Source organism: Eurypyga helias, unplaced genomic scaffold, assembly GCF_000690775.1.
Source record: "Eurypyga helias isolate BGI_N326 unplaced genomic scaffold, ASM69077v1 scaffold2131, whole genome shotgun sequence".
NCBI lineage: Eukaryota > Metazoa > Chordata > Aves > Eurypygiformes > Eurypygidae > Eurypyga > Eurypyga helias.
In genome coordinates, this window is record NW_010231322.1 from 1 (window position 1) to 12,521 (window position 12,521).

The window sequence follows — 12,521 nt, forward strand, 5'->3', positions numbered from 1 at the left end:
CAGTGACCAGCACCTCTTGGTGGCCGCGCGATGCTGAGCTCTTCCTCTCCCCGCAGCGCTGAAGGTGCAGCTGGAGGCCAAGCTCTTCGGGCAGCACCTGGCCAAGGACGTGGTGCTGAAGGCGGTGATGGGCTTCAGCAACAACCCCAGCCCCAAGAAGCCGCTGACCCTCTCGCTCCACGGCTGGGCCGGTACTGGCAAGAACTTCCTCAGCCAGATCCTGGCGGAGAATGTCCACCCCGCCGGCCTGCGCAGCAAGTTCGTCCATCTCTTCCTGACCACCCTCCACTTCCCCCACCACGACCAACTCAAGCTCTACAAGGTGAGGAGGGACACAAGGTAATCCAGTTGGTTCGGGGGTTTGGCTGTTTGTGCTGCGCGTGTCCCTGGATACCTGACAACTGGGGTACAGCTGGGTATTTCCAAAGATGGTGCTTGGGAGAGACGGAGGGGGAAGTGCATGCCGAAAGTGAAAGAGAGGCACCAAAACGATCCACAGCGAGAGTCATTTCCCAGTGCTGTCCTCTCACTGGTGCCATCTGCTGATTTCTGCAGTGCTTGCTGTTAGGAAAGATCCTGTTAAAGCTGCATGAACTGGATGGCTGGGATGGAGCAGCTTTCTCCCAAGCAGCCCCCGCGGTGCCCTGTTTTGCATCTGGGGCCAGAACCAGGCTGATACTGCGCGAGTGTTTTGGCTGTTACCGAACAGGGCTGGATGCTTGCTTGTTTTCCCTGCGCACAGCGAGCAGGCTCGGGTGGGCAAGAGACTGGGAGGGGGCACAGCTGGGACAGCTGACCATGCTCGGCAATAAAAACTGGGGCAGAAGAAGGAAAAAGTGGGGTGTGTTGGCTTCCAAGGTGGCTGTTGCACTAACACTCGTTGGGTGTTGGTCTGCATGTGTCAGGGTGGTGAGTGATTCCCTTTGCTTTCCCCCCCCCCCCCACTTTCAAAAAAAATCATCTCTCAAAATGTCTTTATCTTGACCTGTGAGTTTTCTCACTTCTATTCTTCCTCCTCTCTCCCCTGTCCTGCTGGGGGGCTTGGCTGCTGGCCGGGTCAACCCACCACGCACTGTGCAGTGAGAACGCGTAGACGTGAGAGATTTTTCAAGTGACTTCAATCCTTGACGTTGGGGATTACTGATCTTCATGTTTTAATGTTTGACGGGTCACAGAACTGATGTTCTACCAGATGTGGTTTCTCTATGAAGAGGAAACACTCATTTTTCTTTTTTTTTTAAACAAAAACCAGCCTTCTCTTCAAGACTTCCCATCTCAGCCTGATTTTTGTGCCTTACCCACACACTAAGCAGAAAGAATGAGGAAGTCTCTCCTCTGTGAGCAGGAAAAGAAACCACATTTAAAGTCAGCCTCTCACGTTAAAGGGACCAGTGACAGAGTTTAAGGTCCTCTCTTCAGGACAAAGTATAACCAGTGAGCGTGGGATGCTGACAGTTGAAAGGGTGTCTCTGCAGGCTGTCACGTACAAGCATCTTGCAGTACATCCCCAAAACACCTAGTTTTTCAGTGTTTTTCAACCTCTCGCTCCAGGAACAACTGCAGAACTGGATTCGGGGCAACGTCAGTGCCTGTCCTCACTCCGTCTTCATTTTTGATGAGATGGACAAAATGCAGCCAGGTCTCATCGATGCCATCAAGCCGTTCCTAGACTACTACGAGCAGGTTGATGGGGTGTCGTACAGGAAAGCCATCTTCATCTTCCTCAGGTCTGTAGCACCCATTTCAGTCATTTTGAGATAGCGGGATAAAGCTGTGTTTATGATGATAGTGATGTTCCCACAGGATTTCATTCAAAGAACTGCAAAAGAACCACTCTGGGGTGAAGGCCCTCTCCATAAAGACAGAGGGGAGCACTAAGGGCTCTGGCCTGGCCTGTGGCTGTAGCGGAGCGGTTCTGATGCCGCGCAGACCGCTGCAGCGTGCTGAGCTCGGGAGCCTGGCCCAGAGCACAGACAGTATGAGAGTTCACACTGTGGGGAGGTTCTCTGGGATGAGTGCACCGTGCATTGCGCCTGGCTGGGAGGAGGTTAACTCTTCCCAGCAGCCAGCTCGGTGCTATGTTTTGGAGCTGTGTCCAAAGCAGCGCTGATAACACACCGGTGTTTTGGCTGTTGCTGGATGGTGCCTGCTCAGCCCCAAGGCCTTCTCTTGTTCCCACGCTGCCCCAGCGAGCAGGCTGGGGTGGGCAAGATGAGAGGAGGGGACACAGCTGGGACCACTGACCCGAACTGGCCAGGATATTCAGTCCCATGTAATGTCCTACTTGGCAATAAAAAACGGGGTAGAGAAAGAAGGGGGGTTTCAGCTTCCCAGGTGACTGTTGTTTGGAGACAGCCGGGATGCTGGTCTGCCTGTGGGGAAGGCGAGCGATTTCCTTAGGCTTCCTTTGGGATTTTTGCTCCTTCTTTCATTATCTATTAAACTGTCTTTATCTCGACCCTCAAATCTCACTTTTGTTTTCCCTATTTTCTCCTTCCACCCTGCTGGGGCGAGGAGGGAGTAAGCAAGCGGCTGTGGAGGTCCCAGCCAGGGACAGCCCACCACACACTGATGGCAATTTATAAGAACTGGAGACTTTCCTTAAATTTTGGCTTATGGGTTTCTGTTTTGCTGATTTCTCTGCTGTAAAGAAGATTAGCAACATGGGTGACTGGCTAAAAACCAAATTCTGGTTCAGTGTGGCTCTGTTCACCACTGTACGCTTTTCTTTTATGAACAGCAATGCAGGTGGTGACATAATTAATAAAGCAGCTCTTGACTTCTGGATGAGTGGAAAGCAGAGGGAAGAGATTCAGCTGAAAGACCTGGAGCCCGTGCTATCTGTGGGAATCTTCAATAACAAGAACAGTAAGTCACTTTCCCCAGAAAATGGGAATTTTTTGTGTGTTTTACTTTGTAACACAGGGTTCCTCTCTTGACTCTTCCCTGCTTTTCCCTTTGCCCCAACTCCTCCAGGTGGACTGTGGCACAGCAGCCTCATCGACAGGAACCTCATCGACTACTTTGTCCCCTTCCTGCCCCTGGAGCACAAGCACGTGAAGATGTGTGTCAGGGCTGAAATGATAGCCCGTGGCTACGCTGTCGATGAGCAGGTGGTTCAGGCAGTGGCCGATGAGATGACATTCTTCCCAAAAGAGCAGAAAATCTACTCTGATAAAGGCTGCAAGACTGTACAGGCCAAGCTGGATATTCACGAAGATGCCATAAGAGGGATGAAAGCTAAGCATTGATTACCCTTCCGGTCTCCGAGGCACTTTCAGACCTTTTGGAAATCTGTGTTATTTGCACTTGAGGTTTTTTTTACTGTTGCAGGGAGTGTGGTGAGAATCAATGAGCGAGCTGAGGGGGGCTTTAACTTAACACCACCCTGCTCCTCTCTGAACTGGCTGGTACCCAAATGTTGCCCCCTTTATTTTTTTTTTTTAACCTATAGAAAACTTCTGAGTGTGACACAGCCTTTATATACGTCGAATGCTGTATATAGCCTCTCCTGCTGCATTCTGCCAAGCGCTGGGATTGTTATTTAATTCCTCTTTCCACAAACACTACACTACAGCAAAGGAGAATTCTTCCAGGCAGTCGTATTTCCTTCCTTGAAGGGATCTGTGGTGTGTTTGGGACTGTGATGGTGCCTGCAAGGGTGAATACCTTGATGTGTTGCAGCAAGAAGTTGGTATGGCGGGAGACTTCCTGTTCTTCACAGCAGATCGATGCCATTGTGGCTTCTAGAGACAAGCAGCAGCTATTCAGGGATAGAAGGGCATGATTAGAGTTTATGTCCGAGCTGTGGCATCGTATCAAGTCTCCTGCTACAGTAATATGGGAAGTCACGACAAGTTCAGGGAGATCTGTTACTAAATAGTAGAGAAAGGGTGCGCGGCGGGAAGAAAGGGCTTTTCTCTGTGCTGCTTTGGGGAAAAAAGAAATGGTAAAATAAGCTTTATATTCTTCTAAGGGGGCTAAGTGAATGTATATGATAACTCCAGAGCGTGTCTTCCTAAGCAAGGAGACCCGTGTGAAGGATCTGACTTACAACATCCTGTTCTTGATCAGAAACCCCACTCTTGAGGATTTGCCTGTGACAGCCCAATGTCAGGTTGATCTGCTCCTGGGCCTGAAGTCTGCAAGATCTGTAGTGGTCCCTCCCAGCAGCCTAGGAGCGAGTAATGCTGCTCTCGCCCTGCTTGGAAAGACACTTTGATGACAGAAGTTATTTTTAATAGTGTATTTTTATACTGAAGTGTAAGCAACAGCAATACGAAGCTCTTCCTAGAGAGCCACAGAGAAGGGAGTATGGGAGATGGCAGCAATCACCAATCCCATATGTCCCTAGATGAGTGTTTTATAGTAGCTTTTTTTAAGAATGTCTGTGTGGAAGAGGGAGGGAGGGATGGGTTAGGAAGCTGGGAAAGACAATCTAACCTTCACCCACCTGGTAAGGCTGGGGTTTAAAACTGTTGCAAGCCTCAACTCTTTCATCATCCATCCCTTGTAGCTCAGATACGATCGTGCAAGACAAGTGCCTATCACTTGGTTGATTGTAGTGTGTTTTTTTTAAACTGGCATGAGGGATCAGGCTGTTTTCATGCTGCAGCATCTACTCCCTCACTGGTACTTAAAACTTGCTCTAAGACTAGATGCAAAACTTTGTAAGTCTCTACACTATTATGTTCATTTAAATTACAACAGAGAGCTTAGCATTTGTGCTAACTTCTAAATCGAGTGTCAGTTGCCTTTTACAACCCCTCGTGGAATCTGTCAAGCGTTGGCAGTGTCTGGTGCAACCTCTGGAACGCCAGCCGGCTGTTAACCTTGGGACGTTGGACTGTCGCATACGGCTGATGTTTTGCCTATTAACGGACTTATTCAGAGGTGTAAATGCTGCATCTGTTTTTCACTTAGTCCAACTACAAAAATACATGTGCAATTTCCAAACTGTACTGCAGTTGGAATAAATCTTACATCCCTTTCCTCTCTGGGTTGAATCATTTTTGGCTATAGGAAAGTACTATTTTATGCAGTTCTCAACCAGCTGCTCTGCAACTTCCTTTATTCTTAACGAAGTTATAATGATAAGCAGATTAAAGGGCCTGTTGATACTAAAACACGTTGAGTCATCCAACAGCACAGTAAGGAATTCAGCAGTTAACTACAGCTCGGTAGAAACAAACACCTATGAAAAAGCCTCAGTGTCTGCCTACTCTGCTTCAGTTATTGACAGCTATCTCCTACCACCCTGGCAGGCACTGCAGGACAAATAAGCCTCAGGCAGCTCGTTCAACCGTTCCTCCTCTGCACTGTCTGGAAAGCTGTCGCTCAGGGTGGCTCTTCACCTCTCCTCTAGCTGGCAAGGGCACGACAGGACCACAGGCTTTCATCACATCTCCACAGCCAGAGCATCTGCAGCCTCCAGCACTGAAAAACAGCCCCTGTCAGGGTCGAGGGTCAGGCTGCCTCCTCCTAGCAAAAGCAGCACTTCCTACATTGCTGGCCGTTAACCATAGCCTGGAATTTTATGAGCACAGTGCCAGATCTTGGAATGTTCCCTGCAGAAGGCGGCTGCATTAAAGCAGCAGTTACCTGTGCTGGACTTTGGTAAGAACAAACAACATTCAGTCTCGGTGGCTGCTCAGCTACTCGCCCCTGGCCAATGGACTGCTGCACCGCGGGAATCGGACCTTTCCCCCTGTTTGCCTTTGTTTAATTCCAAAAGTGGACGGTTAAAAAGAATAATGCCCAAAGTTACCCAGTCACATCAAGACAGAGCGAGGATCTTGCCGTCTGAGTGGGAGGGATGATGCCAGGACCGGAGGGAGCAGGTCTGGCAGTGATTTCAGGGACACCCATTTCTTTCACCCAGCTGCAGGAGGTGGCCCTGGCCAGGTCTGCCGTTTTCCACAACAGAAGAGAGATCAGAGGCAGTCTCCACCCTTTGAACATCATTTCTGCATCCTCTCGAGGAAGCTTCCACCTACCCTAAGCCATCCGGGGCTATCGGATGTGTCCAACACTAGTACTGATGCTGCAGTGGCACACAGAGCGGAACTCTGAGCATATTTAATGCTGGAAGAGCTAAGCAGCGCTCAGCTGAACTGTTCCTGCTAAAAAAGATGGTAGTAAAAAGTTTTGACATCCACTTTTTTTCCATTGGCCAGTCATTTGCTATCACCAAGAGGTCAAAGAAACAGATAAATACCCAAGCTCAGAGCACTCATTTGCTGACAAACACTGGGACTGATAATTTGCATATAACAGCTTCAGAGAACGGGACAGCTGAAGCCTTCCTGGCCCTTCTTTTCCCCTTGTGAGAGAAAACTCGAACATGCTGCCACTGAAAACACGTGTGGCTTCAATCAGAAGCTGCAGGGTGTTCACTCGGGGGTACCACAGTGAGAGGAGGAGACAAGACGCAGGGTTTAACTAGCATCTAGAAGACAAGCTCATCCCTATGATACTGCAGCACACACACCCCTCAAAAGTCCACCTGTACAAGAAATGTGCGAGCGTAATTAGTACCAATGGTCTGGAAGTGCTGCTTCCCCTCCAAACTTCGTTTCCCTTCCACCAGGTAGCTGAGTCACATCTCCTCGCATCTACTCCCTCTGAGCTCAGGAAGGGAGACACCCGTGTTCAAGCACGGCTGAACAGCAGCCAGAAAGGCAGTAGGCTCTTCCTCAGCAAGTAATCAGGTTTGTGCAAAATGAACACCGAATCACTCAATGCAAAGAACACCAGCAGGTAGCTAAGAAACACATTTCTGATGAGAAAATTTTATTTTGAATAGAAACTGGAGTGAAAAAAAGCCTCTGCAGTGCTCACATTCAGAAACAAGTCTAACACTTTTCACAGTAACTTCAGTGGACACATTTCACATTGATTTTCTTTTTCAAATGCCTTCAGATCTGTCTTCATCCCTGCCTCAAAGGCACATAGTATTGTAGGAAGACAAAAAAGAGGAAAACCCTGCAAGCTGGCCCCGGAATTCTACATGTAGGTGAAGAGGAGAAACCGCTTTTGCACTGTTGTGGTGTAAAACTTAACCTGTGTGTTTTCCCATTAAGTGACGCTGACTCACCAGCACACTTGTTCTTCCCGAGGACACTCCTGGGAGAACGTGCCGTGGGCCAGTTTATACATTAAAAAAAAAATAACAAAAAATAAGCACCAACTACACTGATGTGGCAGTCAAGGGTTTTAGCTCACTTCCTTGTAACGTTAAGCCCGCCCTCTGAACACTGTTCACACCAGTTTCATATTCCTGGGCTGACACGCAGGAGGCTGATTTATACCACTGCTTAGAGAAAGACAACGGTACTGCACGATGTTGGGTAGAAGACTCCAGATTTCTTTTAATTACAGAATCCCCCCTTACCTTTACTAGAACCGAGCTGCTTAAGACGACACACATCCTACTTTTCACGCAGTCTGAGGGACATTCCCACACAAGCCCAGTGAAGGCTTTTGATTAAGGAACTTTGATTAAAATTCTCAACACCTCGAGATCATCCACACCAAACCAAAGTCCAATTAAAATGAGGTCATCGTTTCAGTCCTTCTATACCTGCCGACAGTCCGCCAAACCGTTCTAATGATCGACACGCGATCCGAGAGGGGTCTTCGGCACTGTCAGGCACAGACCCCCGCGTTCACGCCGGATTTCTTTCTTACCTTGGCAACACGAGGCTGAAGTACCTGGGAGCCGTGAGTAGTGCCAGAATAAAAATGCAGAGGCACTGCCGCTTATTCCCACACCAGTTAAAAAATAACGTTCTTTTCTTTAAAAAGTGCTTAAAAATGAAATGTCCTGGGTTCTTCATGTTGTGATTAAGTTAAATTTGCTTCTTTGCAGGTTGTAGCAATAAAGCATTAGAAGTCATAGTAATAATCCAGCTTTGCATCCACAGTTTTACATCCTTTATCTGAATAAATTCTCTCCTCTCTGGGGAAGTAGGTCATTTCATCAGCTATTCTGGTTAAAATGTCTTCATCCACAGCGTAGCCACGTGACTCAATCTCAACCCGGACACACATTTTCACATGTTTGTATTCCAGAGGCAGGAAGGGAACAAAGTAGTCAATGAGATTCCTGTCAATCAAGGTGCTGTGCCAAAATCCACCTAGGAAGTGAAAGAGAAGGGGGTTATCTCCTGTCCTGGTTTCAGCTGGGACAGTTAATTTTCTTCCTAGTAGCAAGTACAATGCTGTGTTTTGGATCCAGTGTGAGAATAATGTTGATAACACACCGATGCTTTACTCGGAGCAAGCACTTGTTAACAACAGGTAAGGACTCCTCAGCTTCTCACGCTCTACCGACTGGGAAGGCTGGGGGTGCACAGGAGGCTGGGAGGGGGCACAGCCAGGACAGCTGACCCAAACCCTCCACAGGCATATTTCATACCATAGGATGTCATGCTCAGTGCAAAAACTAGGGGAAAGCTGGCCAGGGAGCCGCTGCTTGGGAACTGGCTGGGCACTGGTCGGTGGGTGGTGAGCAACTGCATTGTGAATTGCTTGTTTTGTATATTCTTTTATCAGCAGCTTGATTACTATTTTCTTTTATTTCAATTATTAAACTGGCCTTATCTCAACCCATGACTTTTCCCCCCCCACCCCCACTCTCCTAATTCTCTCCCCTATCATAGAATCATAGAATGGTTTGGGTTGGAAGGGACCTTAAAGATCTTCTAGTTCCAACCCCCCTGCCATGGGCAGGGACACCTTCCACTAGACCTCAGCAGCTTGATTACTATTTTCTTTTATTTCAATTATTAAACTGGCCTTATCTCAACCCATGACTTTTCCCCCCCCACCCCCACTCTCCTAATTCTCTCCCCTATCATAGAATCATAGAATGGTTTGGGTTGGAAGGGACCTTAAAGATCTTCTAGTTCCAACCCCCCTGCCATGGGCAGGGACACCTTCCACTAGACCAGGTTGCTCAAAGCCACATCCAGCCTGGCCTTGGACACTTCCAGGGATGGGGCATCCACAACATCTCTGGGCAACCTGTTCCAGTGCCTCACCACCCTCTCTGTGAAGAATTTCTTCCTGATGTCTAATCTAAACCTCCCTGTTTTCAATTTGTACCCATTACCCCTTGTCCTATCACTACCGGCTCTTGTAAAAAGTCCTCTCCCAGCACCCTTGTAGCCCCCTTCAGATACTGGAAAGCTGCAATGAGGTCTCCACTGGGGTGGGGGAGTGAGGGAGAAGCCGCGTGGTGCTCAGCTGCTGGTTGGGCTTAAACCATGACAGTCCTCTAGTTAAACGCTACCACGGGTTGAACGGGAACAAGACACGTGATGTTACAAAGCAGTAAGAATTTATCTGTGGTTTTAGGGCCCTATAATGGACAAGTAAGTCCAAATACAAGCCTGTTCTCATGGTATTTTGTGCATCAAGTCTTGGACAGACACACAGATGTGGTCCACTGGAGCTGAAGGAATAAATTCTAACTGAATGCATTTAAGCCTTGCTCCCCAGGATGCTGGTCTCGTGCCTTCACCTCCCTCGCCAACAGAACAACAGATTTCCTATCTATTATCTGCCCTCCCAGACCAGTGTGTGTTGCTCCCTTTTTCAGAGATTGCATGTGAGCTTTTTCAAAAAAACAGTATGTTTGCTTCCAGTGCTTGTTTTAAATGGTAATTATGTCTAAAACCTTTTTCACCAGAAACCCCGTGAGAAAACCTAGAAAACACTGGCTGACCTACCAGCTCTGCTGTGGGCAGTCTTCTTCCCCATAAATATCTGCCTGAAAGCTTTTAACAGACTGAGCAAGACAAGCTACATGGGTTGGGGGCCAAGGATGTGGCTTCCCCATAATAAAACATTTTATTGGTTAAAGATTTTTCAGCTATTGCAATATCTAGCCTTGTCAGAATTTCTGTTTGCTTACTGTACGCCAACAAACGCACAGCGTAGCCTTCCCTCAACATAAACAGGCCAAAAGACAGCAAACGTACTGGCAGCTAAGGTGCCCATGGAGCTCCTTACCCTCAGTTTCATCTCAGGAGCTGTCTGTAGGCCCCAAAACGGCACCATGGCTCCCTGCTAGCTGAAAACTGGAGGCCACATCAAGTACAAATCATAGCTGTGGGCATTGTTTCCATCCCTCTTGCGGAACTTTTACCCCCATCAAAAGCAATCAGTTTTACTCACTATTTTTGTTATTGAAGACGGACACAGACAGTGCGTTTTGTATATCTGTGAGCTGTATTTCTTCCCTTGTCCTCCCGTTTCTCCAGAAATCTAGTGCCACCTCTGTTATCTTTTCAGCTCCTGCATTGCTAAGGGAAGAGAAAACCAAGACTGTAGCTGCAGGTACTTTCAAAGGGCATCGAGCGTACAGAAGAACAAACCTGAGAGGCCACTTCTTACCTGAGGAATATGAAGATGGCTTGTCGGTAGGACACCCCATCCAGAAGCTCATAGTAGTCCAGGAATGGCTTGATGGAGTCGATGAGCCCTGCATGCATTTTATCCATTTCATCAAATATGAAAAGTGATCTGGGACAGATGCTCACATTTCCTCGAATCCATGACTGCAACTGGTCCTGAGTAGCATAAAAATAAAAGATGCTGAAAGGGTTTGTGTCAAAAATACACAAAATAGCACTTCTGCTTTGACCTTCCGAGTCATTTCAGTTGTGTCATTTTAACATTTCCAGCTTCTAGACTAAAACATGGCCAAAAGCTGTAAATAAACTTTACCAAAATCTCATGCTGGTTCCAAAAAAAATTTTCAGGCACCAAGAGACAGGATGGGACAAGCAGGAAATCTCCTTGTGAGAAAGATAACTCCCGTAAACATAGCAAGAATGAAAGTGCACAGCAGGACTAAGGACGGGTACCACCAAGTAACAGCAACACAAGGCAAAGCCCTGACAAGCAAGATGATTACGTCTGGCAGCACTTTAGTGTGAACATCCTTAGGTGTCAAAGCTACAAACAATTAAATTTGCTACCTGAACAGCACCAGTGAGAAACTGCAGCTGCAGTCACCGGCAGAAGTAGAAACAGAATTCAATTCCCAGCCCTGTGTTTTCACTGTTCAGAAGTTAAATGAAGACAATTACAAGCCTTTCCTAAAACACAGTATTGTTCAGAAGGGCTAGCGGTTTACTAATTGGGGGGAAAAAAGGATTGATCTGCTGGCAGATGAAAAGTAACTCTTCTGACCATTTTCAGTGATTCATAATTTTTTGATAGTCACTGTTTACAGTCTCTGAACTGCAGCAGCAGCACAGAAAGGTGGCACTGGATGTGCTGTGGATAGTTCCTCCTGCTGCCTTGGGCAGCAAGTTTCCCAAGCGTAATCACCTTGAAACAAAAGCAGAAAAGGATCCATTTTATTCTGAAACAGCTCAGTTGCAACAAAGGGAAAAGTAAGCTGTAAAAGAGGAAACTGGCATTTCCTCCATTTAGAAATCAGGTTGGTAGAGCATCCCGTTCCCATTTTTAACATATACAAATGGACTACAAACATTCAGTACTACAAAAGACAGTGGTACTCATAATTCAAACTCTGCTGTTAACAAAGTTAGTTAGAACACAAAAAACCAGAAAACATGCATCTCCACATACCCACCTGCCTACAGAACTGTGCTGACAATTGCCAGCCTGGCAGAACAATTCCACATACATTTACCCACCTCTTTCTGACAACAGAGTATTTTGAGGTTTTATGCTACAGCTGGGAAATGGATACACAGAAAAACTAAACGACCTGCACGGTGTGCAGTAAAACTGAGAAGTAAACCTGTGCCTCGGAGAGCAAGCTCCAGCTTGCCATGGTACCTGGCACACCTGGAGGTCACCGGGTGGTTCCCCGGTCATGACCTATTAGCTTTTCACAGTGCCCACCAGCGTATCACCTAACCACAGAGCCTCGCTGAATCGAACTTACCGTTACAGCAGTTACATCCCTAAGCAAAGCGCAGGACAAAAAATAACACTGTCATTCTTCCCTAGAGGCTCAAAACACAGGCAAAAAAATTTACAAGCACAGAAAAACCAGTCCCGATGGATACTAGGATTTACCCAGAAGATTCCAACAAGGTACAGGTAGTATTTTACCGTCTAAAACAAGGTTTGTAGTACCAATCGTGCTATAACGTTTAGGCATCAATCCAGCGGTCACTGCAGCAGAGCTGTGCCCCGCCGCCACGCTCTTACCTTGTAGAGATTGATGCTGTGCGCATGAGGGAAGTGTAAAGTTGCCACGAACTGATGGACGTATTTACTCTGCAGACCTCTCTTATAAATGCTTTCGGCGACTATCTTGCTGACAAAGTTCTTGCCTGTTCCGGTCCACCCGTGCAAGGAAAGGGCAAGAGGCTTTTTGGTGTTGGTGTTGTTCAAGAAGCCCCTCACGGCCTTCACAACCACCTTGTTCACCAGGTGCTGCCCGAAGAGCCTCCTGTTCAAATCCTCCTGCAGAGCTGGACAGAGAGACCACCCTGTCAACAGCGAGGAGGGGGACGGGGGGTGCCACCCCC

At 47.5% G+C, this 12,521-nt stretch overlaps 2 protein-coding genes across 2 annotated transcripts; one reads left to right on the forward strand and one right to left on the reverse strand.

Annotated features, from left to right (window-relative positions):
- Positions 1-49: 49 nt before the first annotated feature.
- Positions 50-3,251, forward strand: TOR1B (torsin family 1, member B (torsin B); the record flags this gene model as incomplete). The annotated part of the gene is made up of 4 exons (XM_010161006.1): positions 50-322; positions 1,552-1,727; positions 2,741-2,868; positions 2,977-3,251. Coding segments are annotated over 4 exons (852 nt in total), but the record flags the coding sequence as incomplete, so codon positions are not given.
- A 4,378-nt stretch (positions 3,252-7,629) lies between these two features.
- On the reverse strand, positions 7,630-12,464 carry TOR1A (torsin family 1, member A (torsin A); the record flags this gene model as incomplete). Its single annotated transcript, XM_010161007.1, has 4 exons — positions 7,630-8,138; positions 10,183-10,310; positions 10,402-10,577; positions 12,199-12,464. Coding segments are annotated over 4 exons (821 nt in total), but the record flags the coding sequence as incomplete, so codon positions are not given.
- Between the last annotated feature and the right edge of the window lie 57 nt (positions 12,465-12,521).